Raw genomic sequence first — 21,637 nt, forward strand, 5'->3', positions numbered from 1 at the left:
AGCCTGTGAAAACAGTTGTAAAGCATCCTCTGTGGCAGTGGAGGGAGCTGACAGTCTGACAAAATAATCCTGATGACACCACCAGGGTTGGCATTTTATATGGCAGTGACAGTTTAATAGAAGATGCTGTTGAGTTGCATTATGGGAACTGTAGGATTCAGATGCTAAGATGAAGTCGTACCAGAGATTTGGTTTGATTTTGATCATTCTATTTTTAACAATCAGTCTTTTGCGAGACCCCCAGTGGCATGGAGGTGATATTAGATTGCCAAAGAACTTCTTTTGATGCTAATGAGACTTACTGTGTTAAAATGAACTGACTTTTAACCGGAAGTTGTTGCACCTTAGCTTTGTATGGAGACAGGAGGGGCTTTGAGTTCTGGCACTTCCTCTGATTTTTTGCTGATTGATTGCAACACCAGCGTCACCGAGACGTTTATTTTGAAAGGTGCGACCGGAAATATTGTCGCCATTCCTCTGTTCGCTTGACGCTGGGTGGCTTCCCCTGGTGGCGCTTGAGTATTTACAACAATATTATCTGAAGCCTATCCGACGCTGCTGTCCAGCCCAGACAGGCAGACAGGGAGTCAGACCGTCGGTAGGACAGCTTTCGTGTCTTTTTTCCCAGCGCACGATGGGTGTCGGTTCCACTTAGGACTTCTTTTGTGCATTTTCCTATAATGTTGGCAAGTGATATCCGTCTACCTTGTGCACTGCAGTGGTGCGCAGCTTCGCCTGGAGAAACACCTGTGCGCCTCTCGTCTCCACTGGCCACAGTCATGAATGTTGAGTAGGTATGGACGCAAACTTGGGCACGAACCAACGCACCAAACATCCACGTAGCTCCAGACAAAGGAAACACGAGCTCGGTTACCGCGATCTGCTTGTTTACCGTGGCTTATTGAACGCTAAAGCTCATCAGTATTTTTGGTCATCCGTTTATATGGCACCTTGGCCCTGGTGGCAGCAGCTCTGGTGGCCAGTTTACATTGTAACAGTGCGGTATTGGAGGAATAAGTCATGGTGCATGTGTGTGTGTGTGTGTGAGAGAGAGAGAGAGAGAGTGAGTGTGTTTTATGGCTTCATGGTTGGGTTTGATGGTCAGTCTGTTCTAATCGCAGCGGGAGTGTGTGTGGGGGATGTGGGGGCGTCTTGATGCTGTCAGACAGGATGTAGGGGAGGATCTATTGGAGCAGGATTACCAGACCATTTTTGGTGAAGGCGCATCGTGGAGTTCTGATCACGGTTGACGCATTGCACTCCTCGCGTTCTGGCTGCTGGTCCATTATCATTATATAATCATACTCATGTAATCCAGTCATTTTTTTACTAAGGTAGCATACGATTACACAGACTACAGCTCGCCCCCTCCCTCCCCCCGAGGATCCATTTATGCAGCTCCTGCTGAGCAACCTATGAATGCCAATTATAAATGTGGGTGGGTATCAACACTGTTTACGTTTACATAATTCACTGTTTAGTGCGCGAGCGTGCGCGCGCGCGCGTGTGTGTGCATGGTGCGCCAAAAAATACAAAAGGGAGAGATTTGTGTTAAATGCAGCAATGTGCCCATGACTCATGGTTTTACACAGTGCAGCACGGTGTGTGTGTGTGTGTGTGGAAAGCTGAAATCTAAATTGTCTCCAAAGTGTGTGTGTGTGTGTGTGTGTGTGGGTGCAGTCATTTTGAAGTCCACAGTGTGTGGGTGAGTTTCAGCAGGTGTGTTTTTACATGTGGTGCATACAGGATGGGAATCTGCTGTCAAACTCTGTTCCACAGACACAAAGCGTGTGTGTAACCGTACCTGCATCAGACCAACACATTCTCTGAGCCAACACATCAGATGAACTCATTCTGCGAGCAAACACATTAACATTAAACAGAGTTTGGAGCATTAATACTAATCTCAGCACTCTCCTTGTGTCAGTTACGGCATCCACTTCTCCTCTCATCCCTCTTTCTCTCCTTCTGTCTTTGTTTTTCAGAGAACAGATAACCCTAAGGCGCGGTGTCTGTCTGCATTTGTCTGAGAGAACGAGAGAGGGAGCAGCACAAATACCGCACAGCCAGACATCATGCAAGGAGAAACCTCCCCTCGCTGCAGAGTGCTGAAATGTTAGGACTGAAGAGCGACTGTTTACATCAGGGGGGGCGATAAGAGCTGCTTGACACTAGACTCACCGACACCCTGTGTGTGGTTTAAGGCCCCTTTCAATCACAATCCAGAGAATCAGGAAAAGATGTGTTAACCAATCTTTCATCAGCACATTTTTTCCTGTTAGATTCAGCAATCTAGAAACAGGCTGAGATGGAGTGGTCACTAGAGAATGTGAGGGAGATGGTGGCTGGAGGGATGCAGTCTATAAGGGAGTGTGAGATCTGTGCATTTGCCATAGCCATGTGTGTGCTGCTGCTGTTTATGTGGTATTGTTACAGGGTGGGCTGGGAGCATGGTTCCAGCCCCCTGCGTGGGAGGTATCTGGCCGGGCCTGGCCGGATCGGAGGAGTGGTGGGGGGCTTCATGAGTTCAGACTGTCGCGGCAGGGGGAAAGGGAAACACGGATCAATGCTGGAAGAGCAGAATGGCTTCGCTTTCTGCCAGTCGTCAGAGTGTTTCCGCTGCACCAGTGCTGGAGAAAGCCTGAACCAGAGGCTCTATCACAGCCTGCAGGATTACGCCAAGCGCTACACCTGGTCAGGTATGGGCAGGGTGCATAAAGGAGTCCGCGATCAAGGCCGATACCTTAACAGCCGACCAACCATCCAGAGGCCGGAGGTCTTCTTTCTCCCCGACCTCCCATCAGCCCCTTTCTTCTCCAGGGAGGTGCAGAGACACGACGTGGAGCTTCTGGAGCAGAGTTTCCCCGCCCTCCTCGCTGAGTTTGAGAGCATCTACCACCAGCCTCCTGCCCGCAGCGGCTCCTCCCACCCAACGGGGTGGAAGGCCAACAGCACTCCTCGCGGGCAGTGGTGGACCTACTATCTAGTCAACCAAGGCACCCCTCTGGTTCTTAAAGTCAGGAGATGCCCACGGGCGTGGAGGGTGCTGGGCCAGCTGCGCACCTTCATCGCCAACAACGTGTTCAGCAACGCCTGCTTCTCTGTGCTGACGCCCGGAGCTCTGATCACAGACCATTACGGTCCAACAAATGTCAGACTGCGCTGCCACCTGGGTAAGAGAGCGAGCTGTTTAACGAGCTGAAACTGATTCAGCCTTGTGATGTGTGAGGTTTATTGGGTATTGAACTCAACACAACAGCAGATGATTTTAAATAATAAGCATAATAAGCATTCCTGTTGTAAATCCCCATGCTGGAGACTCTGTATCAGCTTTCCGCTCCAAGCCGGCCCAGTCACCCCTCCTTTATACAACACAGGAAACACAACATAAAACCAGGGTCTTGTTCCCAAGTCACAGATAGGGGAATAATTCTAAGATCCTTTAATCCTCCCGTTAATATGGACCACTGAGTCTGTGCCGTGCCCAAACTGCCCTTCCTACTGCCGTTTGTCTCTAAAAATATGTCGCCATTTCCATTTATTGAAATTCAGTGGCCATGTGTTTGTTCTGAGACACAGCTATGACTGTTATTTATTGGTTATAGTCCGTCTACAGTAGCACATGATTAAGTTAGACTGACCGAAACACTGCAATGCACTTTAAGACACTATTCTTTTTATATTTCAGTTTCTCCATAAAAATAGTTCAGTAAATGTAACTTACAATCAGAGCGGACACCTTTAATGTTGAATGTTTAATCTGAATAATGGAGAGCACTGTGCTCTTGGTTTGTAGTTTTCGTTTCGTGTGTCAACGTCAAACTCGTCCTTGTTGTAGCCTATGTGTAATTGTCTCATGCCAAACACTGACTGCCAATAAAAGAACCAATCCAAACTGAGAAGTGGTTTGTTTTTGTTTTTTGAAGATCTCCACATAAAAAAAGAGAGTATTGAATGGTTACAACATCTGGGTCAGGAGCAGAACCTGCAGCTGCTCACAGAAACAGAGGATTTATTTATGCAGATTAGTCTCCAAATGGGGCAATAAAAGCAATCAGCTCGGACTGTGCTGTTTGGGATCGGCTGTTGGAGTGCTGCACTTGTTTCCGAGCCAGCAGATCATCTGTGTTGCCGTGTGCTGTCAGGGAAAACGCCTGAGCTGCAAACGTTTACCAGGGAAAGGCAGTGTGGTCATCGCATGAGGCCCTACCCATGATCCTCTCCTGGCAACCTTTTGTTCCTGCTGCCAGACATGGTAATGTGGCATTTGCAACAGGTGGCTCCTATAAGGTCAGGGCACAGTGTGACTGTCACACCCCCCGAGGTCCAAATACCATGTGACAGGGCAGCAGAGCCCACCCTGAAAATCACCAGGATCTTATTATCTGACCTTTTCCTTTCAGGATTGATCTATTTGTCTGGATTTTGAGAAAAAAACAACAACAACAAAACTATTTGCTTTATTTGTGTGAATTGAAAAAATGGCTCACGCAGGCCTTTTTACACACAAGGAAAGTGCATCATATTTCCTCACAAACTTTCTCTGAAACTGCTCTCCTGTTTGTGTGAGTCACTACTTGATCTGATTATCTTGCCCCAGCTGCAATATGCTCTAGCACAGAAATGAAAAATAATTTATGAAAAACTGCACAGAGAAATCACGCAGACTGTTCAGAATACATTATGGCACAAAGGAATGGATTTACAGAGCTGATTTCAATAGCAGTGACCTCAGGTTAACCCTCATCCTACCAACATATTTAACATACACTGACTGTAAGAGGCAAAATAATAATAATAGCAAAACTTATTCAATATCTTCTCAAAGCATTATTAGTTATGTAATTAATTTCATCTAAAGAAAAAAATTAATAGATACAACATATACAACATGTAGTTTTTAAGTACAGTCCACATTATTACTTAATACTTATTTACCATCTTTTGATTCTGGTGTCCCTTAGTTTTCAGTAATTTCAAGTATAGTCTCAGTCCCAGTAAATAACTCAAATAAACACTCAAACCGTCATTCAAACCTCAGCAACACCAAATCTGGCCAGTCTTTATCTGCTTGCCATTTTTGCCAAAAAACTAAATGCTGGTGTTATTAAATCCTACATTATATAGTTATACTCTAGACTGACAAAACATCATCATTTCATTATGTATTGTATTGTATCTCTGACTTTGAATATCATCTTACCCCTGGAAGTATCTCAAATTATCAACAGAGCACATGTGGAAATCTGTTGCTGCTGCATCTGTGTCTGTGTCTTCAAAAAGACTGACAGTGCCCCCTTGATACTGAGTGATACTTTAAATTAGGACCCATGGCAAACATCAACTGAATAAACAGTTTCATTCTGTAACCTTCAGGTCATCCTGCACAACCAGTGTGACCAACTCTGAGTCTCAGTAACCAGACGCCTGGCCCTCTTTCCTGGCATCAGACACTGCACAGATACAACCGTCCTCCTTCTCTACAGCATTGACCACGTTGTAGAAATCTTCTGCTGCAGTTCGATTGTGTCTCATATATTTAAGAGCCGCAATTACATTCTGAAGGGAGAAGAGGAGAGGGGACTGAGGTACAACAACAAACCAGCATGATGTGGTACTGTAACAAATAAATTCATTCAACGTGTTACCTTGTCAAAGTTGCATTCAAACTTCAGTGTATTTTGAGAGTCAACATAAATAACAGGAGTATCGATCGCGTCCTTAAGACTCTTTCCAAACCAAAGATGGTTCATGAGTGTCTAGAAAAGAAGCAGAACAATACATTGTAATCTGCCAGATGGGAAAGTGATGATTAGAGAATGGATTATGAAGACACTTGTGAAGACAGCTCTTGCTATGACAACAGTGAGTGGCATTAGTGTGCAGCAATTTATCTTAATGGCACTTAGTGTGATTGCCATGGACACGTACCGAGGCGATCCCAGTCGTGATCATATCCCCACCACTCGATCCAATCACCAGCATCTTCGACTGAGACTTCAGCACAGCGGGGGCCATGGATGAGGGGGGCTGCTCCCCTGCGAGCACAACAAAAGCCTTGACTGACAGGACAGACGGCTACAGTTCAGACTCATCAATGTGAGGAGAACAAGAACAAAATGATTAGAAATGCAATCAGGAGGGCGCCTTTGAGCGAGGGTGAAGGGCATTTATTCAACCCTCGCATGTGATTTTACCTTTGTTCAACAGCTGACATCTGACAGCAGTGAATACCAGGGCTACGTGGATGTTTCATCCTCTCTATAAATATCATGAACAAATGAAAATCAAGACTAGACTGCTAATACTATTTATTTTATCAGAATTGTCTTTCTATATTAACGTAGATTGAGTGTGACCTTTGACCGCTATATTCTAATCAGCTCATCCTGGAGTCCAAGTGAATGTTTGTGCAAAATTTAAAGAAATTCAGCAGCCTTGTGATATTACATTCAAGAGGCCAAAACTTAGTTCACCACAAAATCTAATCAGTTCATCTTTATACCAAATTTGAAAAAAATCCCTGGAGGCACTCCTGAGTTATGACTTTCACATGGATGGGACGGACAGACGGCTTGTTATGGCTCTGGTCACCAGCTGTCACTGGTGCGGAGGCATAACAAGCAGCTGGTAGCACAGACACCACTAGTGCATGTACAGAATCAACCACTCTTACTCTTTTGACCTATTGTTAAGATCCAAAATAAAATACAAGATACATAAATGACCATTAAGCATTGTTATTACTCTAAGGAAGGAAATGTTCCACATTGTACGAGCTTTTCAGGAGCACTTATGTTCCTTATGTTTTTCAAAATGTACAGAATGTTACCTTGCATTGTGATGTTACACAATGTAAGACAGAGTGGTTTAACCCCTTGTTGGACATCTACAGACGTCCAAATAGATTTATTTAGGATTTTGGAGAAGTACTTTCACCACTAATCACAGATACAGAGAAACATAAAGACCCATTGTTTTTAACCATGTTTTACAGCAGGGGTCCCTAAGATCCCAATCAGATTACAATAAACCTCAAAATAAAGTTTAGAGGCAAATCTCATAAAATTAGATTTGATCAGCTGATGAACAGCCTATTTCAGTTTAATGGTTGTTTGCAATAAATTGCTTACTCAAAATTTTTTCTTGTCTCACTCCCATTTCTTCTTTTTGCATTTTGAAGCACTACTTAGAACCTTCTTAAGATCCAACAGTGCAAAATGTGAATTCTTGCAATTTTTCAACTGGTCTTAAAATTTTGATCAGGAGTGTATATTGTAAATTCTGGGGTATCAGATACAGTAAAACAGGTTCTCTCCCCTCCAGGAGCAGAACATCTAATCTTGACTTTTAACTCTAACTCTGATGCTCATGGGATAACTTTGCAGGACCCAACAGGAATGAGAGCGACAGCCTCAGTAACCCTGGTTAAACAAGGAAAAAGAAAACGGAAGGACAGAAACAGAAAGTCATGTTGATCTGATTACCCGGATAGATGTCATCGACTCTTCCACAGAAGTCACACAGCTCGTTGTTGAGGATGACTCCAGTCCTCGGAGAGAAAACCCCGGAGCCAAATCTGTGAAGAAAATACATTAAATGAACTGGATGGTGACCAACAGTATCAGATGGCTGGTTTCTCACTGTGAATCAACACTTTTCAGACACTGACATGTGGTTGATGGTGCTGGTGACAGACACGGCGGATCCGTCCTCGGCCAGCACAGACACGTGTGAGGTGCCCATGCTCTCCAGATATGAGGAGATGTTGTAGTGCTGGGGATCACGAGCCTTGTCGCTGCTGATTAAGCTCCGTATGTGGTCGGCGAAGCTGTCCTCTATGAATTTCCTCACCATCTGCGAGAAGTACAGAGCATTTAAAAACACTTTTCATGTTTCTGTTCATTTTTAACCCTGTGAATCCCAGTTTTTGTACTGATTCTCTGCTTCTCTAACTCTATTATTTGTTTCAAATATTGTATCTGTTCTTTTTCAGAATAATCAGCCTATAGGATTAATAAGAGAACAGAACAGTAGTCCAACTAACCAGAGCAATCTGTGAGGCTTTGTATGTAACTATGGGTTTAAAACAGCACCATAACTAAGTCATGACACACGCAAAAACTAAAAAAACAACAAGTGACCACTCAAAGTTCCCTCTACTGTCTTTAGAGGTCAACACAACCTTATATGATGTATTTCTTGGATCACCATAACAGGAGTGGGTGGGGATTACAACCAAGTGTGTTAGCTCATTTTGCTCATGAGGACTGTCTATATGAGACTGACACTGAGGTACACCAGTCAGCTTCACTTCAGGAAGGCTGGCTTCACTGGGACTGAGGATTAAACGCTGAATAGTTCTTTGACTGTTGTTAGCAATGGTGGAAATAACTGAATGCATTTACTCAAGAGCCAGCCACAGCTAGTCTGCAAGTTAAATTCATTTTGCTGAAAAGACTTATGTACTTCAATAAAACTTTGAAAGCAGGACTTTTACAATAGAGTACTTTTACTTAAGTAAAGAATCTAAGTACGTCTTCCACCACTGATTATAAGCTATAGATCAATTTAACCACCTTAAAGTAACTGTGATGTATAGAGCAATAGCATGTATAAATATGTTGTGAACAAATGTTCACAGGAGCAGCTTGTGATTCTTACTTTGTCTGAGCTGAAGTTTGGATCCCGGATGTGTTTCTTCAATCCACTGACAAACTTAAAAGCTTCAGCATAGCGGTGATAAGCCAGAATCTTTTGCTGACCTGTCAGAGATTCTGATTTCAGGCCATATCCTGTAAATGAAAACAACATTGGCTTTGTTTTGTTTGTCTGCTTGTTTGTTTAACTGGTTTAACTGGTTTGTTAAGACTGGTCTGGATCCTGAAACTCACACTCACACCACCACTCAGTATACAACTTGTAAATGCAAAGACCAATAAAAGCATGAATTTGACTTGATCTGAGTGCAGAAGGAACCTTTCAAGATGTTAAGGATGAGGCTGAGGATAATGCCGCCTGCGGGGGGTGGAGGTATGTACATCTGGTACTCTCCCAAATGAAAATCCCACGCATCAGTCACCGTAGCGTTATACGATGCCAAGTCCTCCAGTGTGAGCGTTCCCTCTGTGCAAAAACAGTGAAACAAATGGTTTGCTGAGTGAAACTGAAGAAAATGCATCTGAGCTCCACATAATCAAGACTTTCAATGGATCCAGGCAGCTCACCCTGCAGTCTGTGAGTGATCACTGCAGTGGTTCACAGACCCAATTGATTTGTTCATTTGTAATTAGATCATTGTGCCAGGCAGAGATAGAAACATAGCTGGAAAGGAGAGTATGATGAAACCTGTCTCACAATACCTGCCTCCTGTATGTCATGGATTAAATCCTCTGCTATTCGTCCTTTGTAGAAGGCGTCTGCTCCCTGATTTGCGATCATCTCAAAAGTGTCAGCTAGTTTCTCAAACTTCACTATGTCACCAGTCTTCAGCAAGTTCCCATCTTTATCAGAATATAACTTCCTAAAGGACAATAAGAGAAAATATCACTCAAATGTGGGAAAGTGAAATGTTTATTTATTTATTTATCTATTTATTTTGCTCGCAATATTTTTAGTGTAGTGTTTCTGTGGCTGTCTTTCATACCGTAGTGCCTTGGTCTCGTTTGTATCAATGCGCAGAATGTTGCGACCTTGAACTGGAGGAATAGGAAACCCCTCTCTGGCCAGTTGGATGGCCGGCTGGAAGAGGGAGGCCCACGGCAACTTCCCGTAAAGCCTGTGTGCCTCTTCATAACCTCGAATTTCTCCAGGGACCCCAATCCACTGGCTGCCTGGATGGATAGACAGGTAGGTCAGTGGTCGAAGTTTCCCACATACATTTCATCAAGTTCTGTTTTTCTCAATTTTCAGATACTACTACTTTTTACTTCTACTACATTTCAGGAAACAATATTATAATCCTTACTCCACTATATTGATGTAACAGCTAAAGTTACTGGTTACTTTAAAGATTAAGATTTAAAATTTAGAAAAAAAAACATTGTCTCCAATAAATATAACAATAGTAACAATCATCATAACAATAAGAAGAACAATGTTTAATGAAAAGGTATAATAACAATGAGAAGAAGAAGAATGTATGATAGTTGTAATAATAATTCAAACAATTACAACAAATACAATCAGTTAAGAAAAAGAAGAGGATACTGAGGTCCACTGATCAGGACCCTCAGAGCAAAGGCCTGGACACCGTTAATGAGAAGGCAGCTACACAGGTGTAGTGGGTAGAGAGGTAAAGACCATGTTGTTTTCAGTTTTTATTGGACTGATGTACTTTATTTTTTTCCTGTCCACTGATGTCTTCATTATATCAGTTACAGATCATACCTCCCTGTCTACTTATAGGCTTAGAAGTACATGTACAGTACATGTTGCAACAAGATTAATAGCTATGAGAGCTGCTGTTCCTGTGTGTGTGCGTGTGTTCCTGTCTTGGATATTTGCATGTCCAAGAAAGGACTGTTGGTATCTTCAGGCCTAGACCTGACATAAATCTATCAACTTATGTGGTAAATGCCATTCTCCAAATGTGAACCATGCAGCTTCTTCAAAAGGAAGGAGTGTGATAATGACAGCAAAAACATTTGTGTTTGTCCCTGCTCCTGCTCCAGATCTCACAGGAGCCAAGTAACCCACTGACCTAAAATCTACCACAACAGCCACAGTAAGAATACAAGCAGGGCCCAGGAAGAAATCAGCAAAAGAAAAGTGATAAATGTCTTTATGACAGAGCAGTACCAAACACCATCTTGAAGGGCTCGGGACATGAGTTCAGCAGGTCAGGTTTAAAGTTCCTTGGCACAGTCTCTCTGGAGTTGATGATTTTCACTTTACCTTTGAAAAGAGGAGATAATATCAATTAACTTTGCCACCACAGTAGGACAGTCATTAGTTCTTTCAGCATTAGAAGGAGGAATGAAATGTGTCTGCTACCAGAGCTGTCCATCACTGTGAATATGGAACCCCCTCCGATGCCCATACTCTGTGGATTTATGACCGAGGTGCACAGGAGCGCAGCAATGGCGCCATCTACCGCTGAGCCCCCTCTCCGAAGGATATCCCTACAACAGGGGTGTCAAACTCAATTGCACAGGGAGCCAAAATTCAAAACACAGTTTAGGTCGCGGGCCGAACAGGATAAACATTTATGGAACACACTAAAACTAAATGTTTTTGAACATAAATATGAATAAAAACAGACAGGAATATTATTCCGGAATAAATAAACTTAAACTTTAAATAACTTAAAATATTTTGCTCTCCATGAAAATATATCCTGTCAAAATTATACAAGTTAGAAATATGAACATGCTGCAAAAAACACCTGAAAAAATAAATTTAAAAAATGTGACAGTGCTTGTGCTTTAAGTAAACGTTAAAATAACAAATCAAAACTTTTGAATTTCTTTGCTTTTATGTCATTTTATTAGAGCTGGATGCTTGGCATCTTTTTTTGGCAACAAGTTCTTTTATGTTTGGTGTGAGGTCCTGTGTTGTGGAGATTCTCAGGATGGACTGCAGGTGCTTATCAGTGTGTGCTGTTTTGTTAGTCTTCATCGCTGAGAAGAGCTTCTCACACAGATATGTACTACCAAACGCACAAGGTTCGAGCCGCATGTAGACGGAGCTGGGGCATTGCTGCGAGAATGGAGTGAATAAACTGTGCGGGCCCTGCAGTGTCGTACTTTGCCTTTAGTGTCCCATTACACTGCAGCTCAAACCGCTCCATCTGAATCTGCACAGGTGCAGTTTCCACAGCAAATGCGTTGCGAAGCAACTCGAAATTCTTTTTTTGTGCTTCAAAGTCACCAAAGCGCCGTGCGAACTCAGTGCTCAGTGCGCTCAGTTAATAAGCAAAGTGCGCATTTGATTGCGCACTTGATTGACGCGGGAAGCGTTTGGCAAGGCAACTGAAGCGCTGCATTATGGGATCGGTAGTTTATTGTGTTATCAGTGCTTCATATCGCCGGGCCGTTAATAACAATAATATAAAATGATCTCGCGGGCCGGATGTAATTGCACGCCGGGCCGGATGTGGCCCGAGGGCCTTGAGCTGACACATGTGCCCTACAAGATATCACACATTCCCGTATTTATTTAGATAGGCTGCATGTACCCGCCAGATATGAAATGGCGTGTTTACTTTTTGCATAGCCTGATGTTCAGTGAAGTACATCCCGTTTCCTTGTTCACGCCATGTTGGTTCCGTGTTAAAAAAGGGTTTAAACTAGTAAATGAAGCATGTTACAATTTAAGCTGTATCTTCTAATAGTTTTGTAAGTGCAGAGAAGCCGTATAAACAGAACATTTACTGCGTTTTGAATTTGTAGGTAAAATTGATCTAAAAAAGTTTAAGTGCAAAATTTGGCTGCTTCAAATTTGAGTATCTGTCGTGTGTAATGCGCGCGTAATTCACAGCCATCCAAAGCAAATGTAACTATCTGAGTAGCCAGAAGAAAAATGTCACTCACCGTCCAATCTCTGAGCATTTCCCAGAGTCTGCGGCCACTGCAGCACTTGAGAAAGTATCAGCTGGACATTTGCGTCTCACAAGTACAACAATACACACAATTGCAGCGATCACGCAGAGCAGTATCAGCGCGCAACAAGTGTACACCCTCGCCTTTGACCTCGCCATGGATGATTCTGACAGGTGAGCCCTCGGGGATCATTAATGGCTCATCTCACTTTTACCTCTGAAATATTACAACTCCACTAAGTAAGTGACAGACTGGGAGCCCAGTTGTCTCATTAGAAAGGGGGGCGTGCACTGGGCAGCCTGGCTCCACCCTGCGCATTAGAAGAGGGGAAGAAACCTATAGCACATTTGCAGAGTTATGCCTGAGGAATTTTACCCTCAGCACATGCACCGTTGGTCAAAGGCGAAAGTGTGGACTTGTTGCGCACCGATGCGTGGTTATTATAACTGTGTGTAGTGTTGTACTTGTGTGAGTCCTAAGTGTCCTGCTGTTGAACCTAACACAGGTAATAGATGGCAGGTGTGCAGACGCTCAATGAAAACAAAACGGTAGCCCCCACCTTTACTGTTAGTGTTTATCGTGTTCGTGTTTATCACTTCCCCAAACAGTGCCAGGTCTTTGACTTCACTGTCAAATGCAAACAAAAAATAAATTATTAATGTTGTCAGGAGTGTGAACCAGCCGTGTACCCAACTGAATTGTCTGGGTAAGTTGGCTTGGGAAAGCTTTAAAAAAAAAAAAAAAAAAAAAAAAAAAAACATAATTTCAGGTTTCATATTTGAGGGGATTTTTTTCAGTAAAGCTGCGAATTACTCAGGTAAAATCAGCTTCTTGTAACAGAGAAGTTATGCAGTAACAAGCTGCTTTATTTTTTATGCAAATTATTGAGCTACTTTTTAAAAACTCATTCAATTTCTTATTTATGCGGTGATAAGGAAGTTTGCCGCAGCTGTGGTTACTTGTAAACTGACCAGCTTGATCAGTGAAAAACAAGTTTGCTCCATACGCTGTGTTTTTACAGAGGGTTAACTTTACTGGCGCTGAACACATACAAAAACAGTTAGTCCTCCTCACAGACCAGTCAGGGCATGTCAGACTGATCATCAATGCTAGTGTTGTTGTGCTTGTTCTATGAGTTTTCACTCTCCAGATAAAGCAAAGAGGGTCCAACCGCAGACTTTAGTCTAATAAAGGGGAAGAAAACATGTCTGGGAGCCAATGGGATGAGTCTGGAGTCCACAGGAGCGCGGTCTGCACTTGGACCCTTCTAGGAAAAGGTGTTGACCATGTTGCTGTATTCTGTCACAAACTATCACCATCAAACTGCTGCTTTCGGAGTGCTGCGGGTGAAATCCTGGAAAGCTGCAATGCATCTTGGGAAATGCTGTCTGCAGTTGTATCAAACAGTGGTCGATGGGCGAGCCGTAAGACATACGGAAGGAGATTTTCAGCCTAGTCAAGTCAACGCAAGATAACTAGAGCAATACCGGATATAAGGTAATGTCGCCTTCAAAGTAAAAGAGTAGACCACAGTTTTGAGTCAGTAGTGCTGCAGCTAACGATTATTCTCATTGTCAGTTAATCTGCCATACAGACAAACGATGAGTTGTGTTATCTTTAAATTGTTAAAGAGAGTGAAAAATACTCAGAGCTCAAGTTAACATGTTGATGGATTCTTCTATCATCAGTCCAAACCCAAAATGATTCACCTTGATATCATGTTTGACAAAGACAATATCCTTACATTTGAGAGGATGGAAGCACTGTGTGCTGACTTCTGTTGACTTTTTACTTTGAACTTAGGCTTTACCTGGTCAGGTAAAGTTAGAGGTTAATCCTTAGTAATCTAAAAACAATTAGCAGGTACAAACACAAACAAATTTGTGTCAGAAACATTGTTCCATTGACATAGTTACTAAAAAAATGGTGCTATTGGTAATACACCTACAGGGATACTCCACCAGTTTCACACTGGTCAGTTTACCTGTCAGTGAGAGCACCACTCAGCCTGTGAAAACAGTTGTAAAGCATCCTCTGTGGCAGTGGAGGGAGCTGACAGTCTGACAAAATAATCCTGATGACACCACCAGGGTTGGCATTTTATATGGCAGTGACAGTTTAATAGAAGATGCTGTTGAGTTGCATTATGGGAACTGTAGGATTCAGATGCTAAGATGAAGTCGTACCAGAGATTTGGTTTGATTTTGATCATTCTATTTTTAACAATCAGTCTTTTGCGAGACCCCCAGTGGCATGGAGGTGATATTAGATTGCCAAAGAACTTCTTTTGATGCTAATGAGACTTACTGTGTTAAAATGAACTGACTTTTAACCGGAAGTTGTTGCACCTTAGCTTTGTATGGAGACAGGAGGGGCTTTGAGTTCTGGCACTTCCTCTGATTTTTTGCTGATTGATTGCAACACCAGCGTCACCGAGACGTTTATTTTGAAAGGTGCGACCGGAAATATTGTCGCCATTCCTCTGTTCGCTTGACGCTGGGTGGCTTCCCCTGGTGGCGCTTGAGTATTTACAACAATATTATCTGAAGCCTATCCGACGCTGCTGTCCAGCCCAGACAGGCAGACAGGGAGTCAGACCGTCGGTAGGACAGCTTTCGTGTCTTTTTTCCCAGCGCACGATGGGTGTCGGTTCCACTTAGGACTTCTTTTGTGCATTTTCCTATAATGTTGGCAAGTGATATCCGTCTACCTTGTGCACTGCAGTGGTGCGCAGCTTCGCCTGGAGAAACACCTGTGCGCCTCTCGTCTCCACTGGCCACAGTCATGAATGTTGAGTAGGTATGGACGCAAACTTGGGCACGAACCAACGCACCAAACATCCACGTAGCTCCAGACAAAGGAAACACGAGCTCGGTTACCGCGATCTGCTTGTTTACCGTGGCTTATTGAACGCTAAAGCTCATCAGTATTTTTGGTCATCCGTTTATATGGCACCTTGGCCCTGGTGGCAGCAGCTCTGGTGGCCAGTTTACATTGTAACAGTGCGGTATTGGAGGAATAAGTCATGGTGCATGTGTGTGTGTGTGTGTGAGAGAGAGAGAGAGAGAGAGAGTGAGTGTGTTTTATGGCTTCATGGTTGGGTTTGATGGTCAGTCTGTTCTAATCGCAGCGGGAGTGTGTGTGGGGGATGTGGGGGCGTCTTGATGCTGTCAGACAGGATGTAGGGGAGGATCTATTGGAGCAGGATTACCAGACCATTTTTGGTGAAGGCGCATCGTGGAGTTCTGATCACGGTTGACGCATTGCACTCCTCGCGTTCTGGCTGCTGGTCCATTATCATTATATAATCATACTCATGTAATCCAGTCATTTTTTTACTAAGGTAGCATACGATTACACAGACTACAGCTCGCCCCCTCCCTCCCCCCGAGGATCCATTTATGCAGCTCCTGCTGAGCAACCTATGAATGCCAATTATAAATGTGGGTGGGTATCAACACTGTTTACGTTTACATAATTCACTGTTTAGTGCGCGAGCGTGCGCGCGCGCGCGTGTGTGTGCATGGTGCGCCAAAAAATACAAAAGGGAGAGATTTGTGTTAAATGCAGCAATGTGCCCATGACTCATGGTTTTACACAGTGCAGCACGGTGTGTGTGTGTGTGTGGAAAGCTGAAATCTAAATTGTCTCCAAAGTGTGTGTGTGTGTGTGGGTGCAGTCATTTTGAAGTCCACAGTGTGTGGGTGAGTTTCAGCAGGTGTGTTTTTACATGTGGTGCATACAGGATGGGAATCTGCTGTCAAACTCTGTTCCACAGACACAAAGCGTGTGTGTAACCGTACCTGCATCAGACCAACACATTCTCTGAGCCAACACATCAGATGAACTCATTCTGCGAGCAAACACATTAACATTAAACAGAGTTTGGAGCATTAATACTAATCTCAGCACTCTCCTTGTGTCAGTTACGGCATCCACTTCTCTCATCCCTCTTTCTCTCCTTCTGTCTTTGTTTTTCAGAGAACAGATAACCCTAAGGCGCGGTGTCTGTCTGCATTTGTCTGAGAGAACGAGAGAGGGAGCAGCACAAATACCGCACAGCCAGACATCATGCAAGGAGAAACCTCCCCTCGCTGCAGAGTGCTGAAATGTTAGGACTGAAGAGCGACTGTGTCAGATCAAATCAGCAGACTGTTTACATCAGGGGGGGCGATAAGAGCTGCTTGACACTAGACTCACCGACACCCTGTGTGTGGTTTAAGGCCCCTTTCAATCACAATCCAGAGAATCAGGAAAAGACGTGTTAACCAATCTTTCATCAGCACATTTTTTCCTGTTAGATTCAGCAATCTAGAAACGGGCTGAGATGGAGTGGTCACTAGAGAATGTGAGGGAGATGGTGGCTGGAGGGATGCAGTCTATAAGGGAGTGTGAGATCTGTGCATTTGCCATAGCCATGTGTGTGCTGCTGCTGTTTATGTGGTATTGTTACAGGGTGGGCCGGGAGCATGGTTCCAGCCCCCTGCGTGGGAGGTATCTGGCCGGGCCTGGCCGGATCGGAGGAGTGGTGGGGGGCTTCATGAGTTCAGACTGTCGCGGCAGGGGGAAAGGGAAACACGGATCAATGCTGGAAGAGCAGAATGGCTTCGCTTTCTGCCAGTCGTCAGAGTGTTTCCGCTGCACCAGTGCTGGAGAAAGCCTGAACCAGAGGCTTTATCACAGCCTGCAGGATTACGCCAAGCGCTACACCTGGTCAGGTATGGGCAGGGTGCATAAAGGAGTCCGCGATCAAGGCCGATACCTTAACAGCCGACCAACCATCCAGAGGCCGGAGGTCTTCTTTCTCCCCGACCTCCCATCAGCCCCTTTCTTCTCCAGGGAGGTGCAGAGACACGACGTGGAGCTTCTGGAGCAGAGTTTCCCCGCCCTCCTCGCTGAGTTTGAGAGCATCTACCACCAGCCTCCTGCCCGCAGCGGCTCCTCCCTCCCACCGGGGTGGAAGGCCAACAGCACTCCTCGCGGGCAGTGGTGGACCTACTATCTGGTCAACCAAGGCACCCCTCTGGTTCTTAATGTCAGGAGATGCCCACGGGCGTGGAGGGTGCTGGGCCAGCTGCGCACCTTCATCGCCAACAATGTGTTCGGCAACGCCTGCTTCTCTGTGCTGACGCCCGGAGCTCTGATCACCGAGCATTACGGTCCAACAAATGTCAGACTGCGCTGCCACCTGGGTAAGAGAGCGAGCTGTTTAGCGAGCTGAAACTGATTCAGCCTTGTGATGTGTGAGGCTCATTGGGTATTGAACTCAACACAACAGCAGATGATTTTAAATAATAAGCATATTTAACCAGAGAAGAGGAACGACCCAGTGAATCAGCTGCTGTTGTGTTTAGACTGAAATCCTGAATCCTCATGAGTCATGGAGGCACATGGCTGAAACTTAGCGGCTTATGCTAAAAATTTTTTTTTTACGTTTTCACTGCACCTGAGCTTTGTTTCTATTTTGATCTGTACTCTGCAAGACGGCTATAAATAGTGATATTTATTGTTGTGTAGGCAGGATCTTTTGTTGGATGCTTTAAAACCACATACTATAATGATACAGGATGCTTTAAGAACAGAACATTTTGTGTGGGATATGTCGCTGGGGAGGTCGGTTAGCAACACAAAATGTTTCAAAATGCTGTGTATTTAGAAAGTCCCATGGATGTTATTTTTTCTCTGGCAGGTCTCAGAGTGCCCCCGTCCTGTGAGCTTGTAGTTGGTGGAGAGCCACAGTGCTGGTCTGAGGGCAGCTGTCTGCTTTTTGACGACTCCTTCCTCCACAGGGCCTTTCACGAGGGTAAGAAGGGATTAAAATGGGGTCTGATATCGCACTCTGTCCCTTTTTATTTATTCCTTGAAGGAGGATTGACCTAAAAAGGGTATAATCCAGTATCACTAAGGGAAATGGAGAGATTTTTTAAAATACATGGGTTTTATTTCAAAACTGTGACAAAATGGGCTTCTTGATTTTTCTGCCACTGTGTTTCTGTCTATGTGTGTGTTTGTGTTTGTAGGCGGCGCAGAGGATGGCCCCAGGGTGGTCTTCATGGTGGACCTCTGGCACCCCAACGTGGCTGCTGCTGAGAGGCAAGCCTTGGACTACATTTTTACTCCAGGCCGTTTGGAGGACAAGGAGGGGAAATAGGTGTGAGTGAGAAACCATGTCCAGGCGAGAGACAGATTGCCTTTAGGGAAGTGTCTGTAGGATTGGGGAGCAACTCTTTTTTTCCTCCTCCAGACCAGCTCTCACATTCACTGTGTACATATTCTCCGGCTCTTACAGTAACTCTCATAACTCTTCTTAGCAGATGACTAAACATTGGGCCTCTTTTATCAAACGTTCATGTTTTTGCTTGTATAGTAAAAGACAGCCACCCTTAAAAGTACTTACTTACATTTTTCAAAACTTAACAGGCGCACAGTTGTTCATGCAACCAGTTTATTAGTGCGTATTAATACCATGATAGTGAAATTTTAGGTTATGTTGCTATTTTACTTTGAGTCATTGAATGTTCTGTTAATGTGCGCACAGATGAATGATTTGACTCAACAGTAAAACTTTTGCCCAACAATTTCCACCAAATACACAGTTTCTCATTTCCTTTAACTTTGGGCCAATTCTGGAGGAAAAATCTATCTATCTAAGATTCTACACACATCTCATATCAGTTTTATTTTGGTTGTTGCTTGAAACAATTCAACAGTTTACTGATAGAGAGCAAAGTACTCCAGCTATGCCACAGCTATGATAACTGACTCTTAGCGAGCCAAACAATAACGTGTCACACTCTTGCTGTTATGCTTCACAGCACAAATAGGTCCATAGGGCAACCTATTCTATTTGCTATACATGAACTGGAGTCATTGAGTAAGCATTTATGGGCCTCAAACTCTTCCCAGGCATTGGGAGAGACACAACACAATAACCTATTACTTTACACTTAACATCTAACACATATTACTGATTCTTTTACACTTACTGAAACACCCACACGCATTTCCACTAAGGGCTAAGAAATTTGATCATTCAATTTTTTATATTACTCAACACATCCAGTCCCACTTCAAATTAAAGGGTTGACTCTAACTAAGACATGGCTGTCAGTGTGTTCTTGTGCATTTTTTTATTTCAGAAATGCCCACTTTCAAATGTGCGACAAACCTTCGACTGTTCAAATTTTGATGAATGACTGGACTCTTTCCTGCTTGCAGAATGTCAGTGATTGTAGCATCCATTATGACGAATGTAAAATCACAGTGAAAGTAATGCTAAAGCTAAGGAACCACTGCTAGAACACTGGCTGGTTTCCTGTGGAAAAGGCTCTAATAAACACACTGAATGATACAGGATGATTAGATAAGCCGATGTGGGATATATCTTTAAATTGAATTTTGAGCTTGGTTAGTCTCAGGTTGCACAGTTAGGATTTTATGACACTCTGACTAAACTGGCAACTGTTTATAGATAAATAAACTAAATACATTGCAGACAGTGCTATGACAGCGTTGTAATAGTAACAATGAAATGTTCTTGTGTTTATCGTAATAGATTCATCCATATGTGGTTTGATAACTGAGGCCCAATGTCAATCATGACATGAATGTTTACAGACGCAGCTAATGTCTCTGTCATGACTCCTGCTGGTGTGGTAGTTTATCGTGCTCCCCTTTGAAAATCAGTCCTGCTTTCACAAGACATGGTTAGAGAAGCACATTTTTAGGTCAAATCGTGTGAGTTGGGCCTGTGCTGTAACACTGGAGATGAAGTGTTTTTGGTAAATTTACTAAACTCTTGTAATTTGGTTGTATTTGATATCAGGTTTGTATTTCTGTACATAGGGTTGAGGTTAAAAAAATGACTGAGCAGTCTGAGATGTTTTGAAATGATTGTCTTCAATGCTATAACTATTGTGTTGTCTTGATTTACAGCTAAAGTGACTGCATTTCATCCTCTGTTCTCATCCATGAAGTCATTTTGATAGATTCAATTTGTAGATTCTGTAAAATGTTTATGAAGTATTATCTGTTGTTCTGTGATGTTTTTTTATTTTATCACTGTAATTTTCCTGCTCCATATGGTATCCATTATTAAAACCACAATCCTTAATTCTTCAGCAGCACTTCATGGATATATGTGCACAGTCTAAAAGGTAGTGAAAATTAATCTTCAGCAGCTTTACTAGTCCACTGCAATTCAAGAGAATTATCTATTCATTTCTAATGTTTACAAAAGTATGATCATTTATGAGCTGTTTACAACATGGGACGACACTGGCACTCACATTGAGCTGTCCATGATTAGGTTTCAAATCAAGAGTGCCGTTAATCCACTTTAGAGTATGAAAACTGTCATTCCCAAAGCATTTGCTTTACATATACAGTATGTGATGGGGCAACCATTTTGTTTACATTTGGATTAAGGATCTGTCCTTTAACACATTCTTGTGTGGATTTTGAACAGTATTTCTGTACATTTAATAAATGGTCGAGTATCTTATTTAACCAGCTGTTGTCAGAAGTGTCACTTTTACACTAATGTCGCAGATCTGACACAAGAGATAGACATCACATTGTGTGGTTTTATTCTAATACCTTCTGCTGAGTGAACCATGTCAGAAGAAAATAAGTCTTCCGCAGAAATGCCGCTCTGGTATTGATGATACACTTTACAGTATAAAGCGAGGGGACAAAATAAATTGTGTTGCCTCTTTTCAGCCAGATGCAATTTTATAGCGGTGGCACAGGGAGGCGTAGGCATGCAATGATGCTGTTGTTGCTCTGTTTTCTCATTATCGCAGCAGCTGTTTTCTATCAGACCTGTATCACCACTGGAGGAAATGAAGCCAGAAGCACTAAAATGCTGAAGCAACAATAATATCATGTTAAATAAAAACAGTAGTGTCATCACTACATGTATGACCTGTATTGATGGGTTCATAAAGAATATACATACAGGTTAATATTTAGTGCTACATCTGTCTCCACAGTCAAAGGGGGGGAACTTCTAACACAAATCAGCATCCTTCACTGGAAACAACATGTAGATTCTCTGAAGGTGCATACTTGTCTCCGCATCTGTTGGCCTGTAG

The 21,637-nt window shown here is 43.3% G+C and overlaps 3 protein-coding genes across 12 annotated transcripts; 2 read left to right on the forward strand and 1 right to left on the reverse strand.

Moving 5' to 3' along the window:
* Window positions 1–479: 479 nt before the first annotated feature.
* LOC108878344 (aspartate beta-hydroxylase domain-containing protein 2) lies at window positions 480–21,050 on the forward strand. 9 transcript variants are annotated; one of them, XM_051074905.1, is made up of 5 exons: window positions 480–598; window positions 720–794; window positions 16,524–17,734; window positions 18,232–18,345; window positions 18,563–21,050. In XM_051074905.1, exons 3-5 carry the CDS (start codon window positions 16,870–16,872, stop codon window positions 18,691–18,693), a joined length of 1,110 nt encoding a protein of 369 aa, XP_050930862.1. In that variant the 5' UTR covers window positions 480–598; window positions 720–794; window positions 16,524–16,869; the 3' UTR covers window positions 18,694–21,050. The 9 variants fall into 9 exon arrangements, with proteins under 9 accessions (XP_050930862.1, XP_050930866.1, XP_050930861.1 ...); XM_051074909.1 differs by having other exon boundaries at window positions 720–790; XM_051074904.1 differs by lacking the exon at window positions 720–794 and adding an exon at window positions 15,267–15,341.
* Window positions 645–18,201, forward strand: LOC108878347 (aspartate beta-hydroxylase domain-containing protein 2). 2 transcript variants are annotated; one of them, XM_051074910.1, is made up of 3 exons: window positions 645–794; window positions 1,986–3,229; window positions 17,791–18,201. In XM_051074910.1, the coding sequence occupies exon 2, from the start codon at window positions 2,309–2,311 to the stop codon at window positions 3,200–3,202; it is 894 nt and encodes a 297-aa protein (XP_050930867.1). In that variant the 5' UTR covers window positions 645–794; window positions 1,986–2,308; the 3' UTR covers window positions 3,203–3,229; window positions 17,791–18,201. The 2 variants fall into 2 exon arrangements, with proteins under 2 accessions (XP_050930867.1, XP_018524470.1); XM_018668954.2 differs by lacking the exon at window positions 17,791–18,201 and having other exon boundaries at window positions 1,986–3,902.
* LOC108878342 (glutathione hydrolase 5 proenzyme-like) lies at window positions 4,445–12,808 on the reverse strand. The gene is made up of 12 exons (XM_018668946.2): window positions 12,534–12,808; window positions 10,996–11,123; window positions 10,801–10,896; window positions 9,647–9,833; window positions 9,363–9,523; window positions 8,980–9,126; window positions 8,665–8,795; window positions 7,673–7,857; window positions 7,488–7,579; window positions 5,932–6,038; window positions 5,649–5,759; window positions 4,445–5,559 (listed from the first exon to the last, which is right to left on the reverse strand). The coding sequence occupies exons 1-12, from the start codon at window positions 12,698–12,700 to the stop codon at window positions 5,413–5,415; spliced, it is 1,659 nt and encodes a 552-aa protein (XP_018524462.1). The 5' UTR covers window positions 12,701–12,808; the 3' UTR covers window positions 4,445–5,412.
* Window positions 21,051–21,637: the final 587 nt, after the last annotated feature.

This window comes from Lates calcarifer, linkage group LG13, assembly GCF_001640805.2.
Source record: "Lates calcarifer isolate ASB-BC8 linkage group LG13, TLL_Latcal_v3, whole genome shotgun sequence".
NCBI classification, from domain to species: Eukaryota; Metazoa; Chordata; class Actinopteri; family Centropomidae; genus Lates; species Lates calcarifer.

Bases quoted from the DNA above. Each gene is read 5' to 3' on its own strand.
- LOC108878347 (XM_051074910.1), top strand. From the start codon at position 2,309: ATGGAGTGGTCACTAGAGAATGTGAGGGAGATGGTGGCTGGAGGGATG.
- LOC108878342 (XM_018668946.2), bottom strand. From the start codon at position 12,700: ATGGCGAGGTCAAAGGCGAGGGTGTACACTTGTTGCGCGCTGATACTG. The intron at 11,124-12,533 runs GTGAGTGACATT...CCCCTGTTGTAG, and splicing joins AAATGCTCAGAGATTGGACG to GGATATCCTTCGGAGAGGGG. The intron at 8,796-8,979 runs GTTCCTTCTGCA...TTTCATTTACAG, and splicing joins CATCCTTAACATCTTGAAAG to GATATGGCCTGAAATCAGAA.
- LOC108878344 (XM_051074905.1), top strand. From the start codon at position 16,870: ATGGAGTGGTCACTAGAGAATGTGAGGGAGATGGTGGCTGGAGGGATG. The intron at 17,735-18,231 runs GTAAGAGAGCGA...TTTCTCTGGCAG, and splicing joins CAGACTGCGCTGCCACCTGG to GTCTCAGAGTGCCCCCGTCC. The intron at 18,346-18,562 runs GTAAGAAGGGAT...TTGTGTTTGTAG, and splicing joins CCACAGGGCCTTTCACGAGG to GCGGCGCAGAGGATGGCCCC.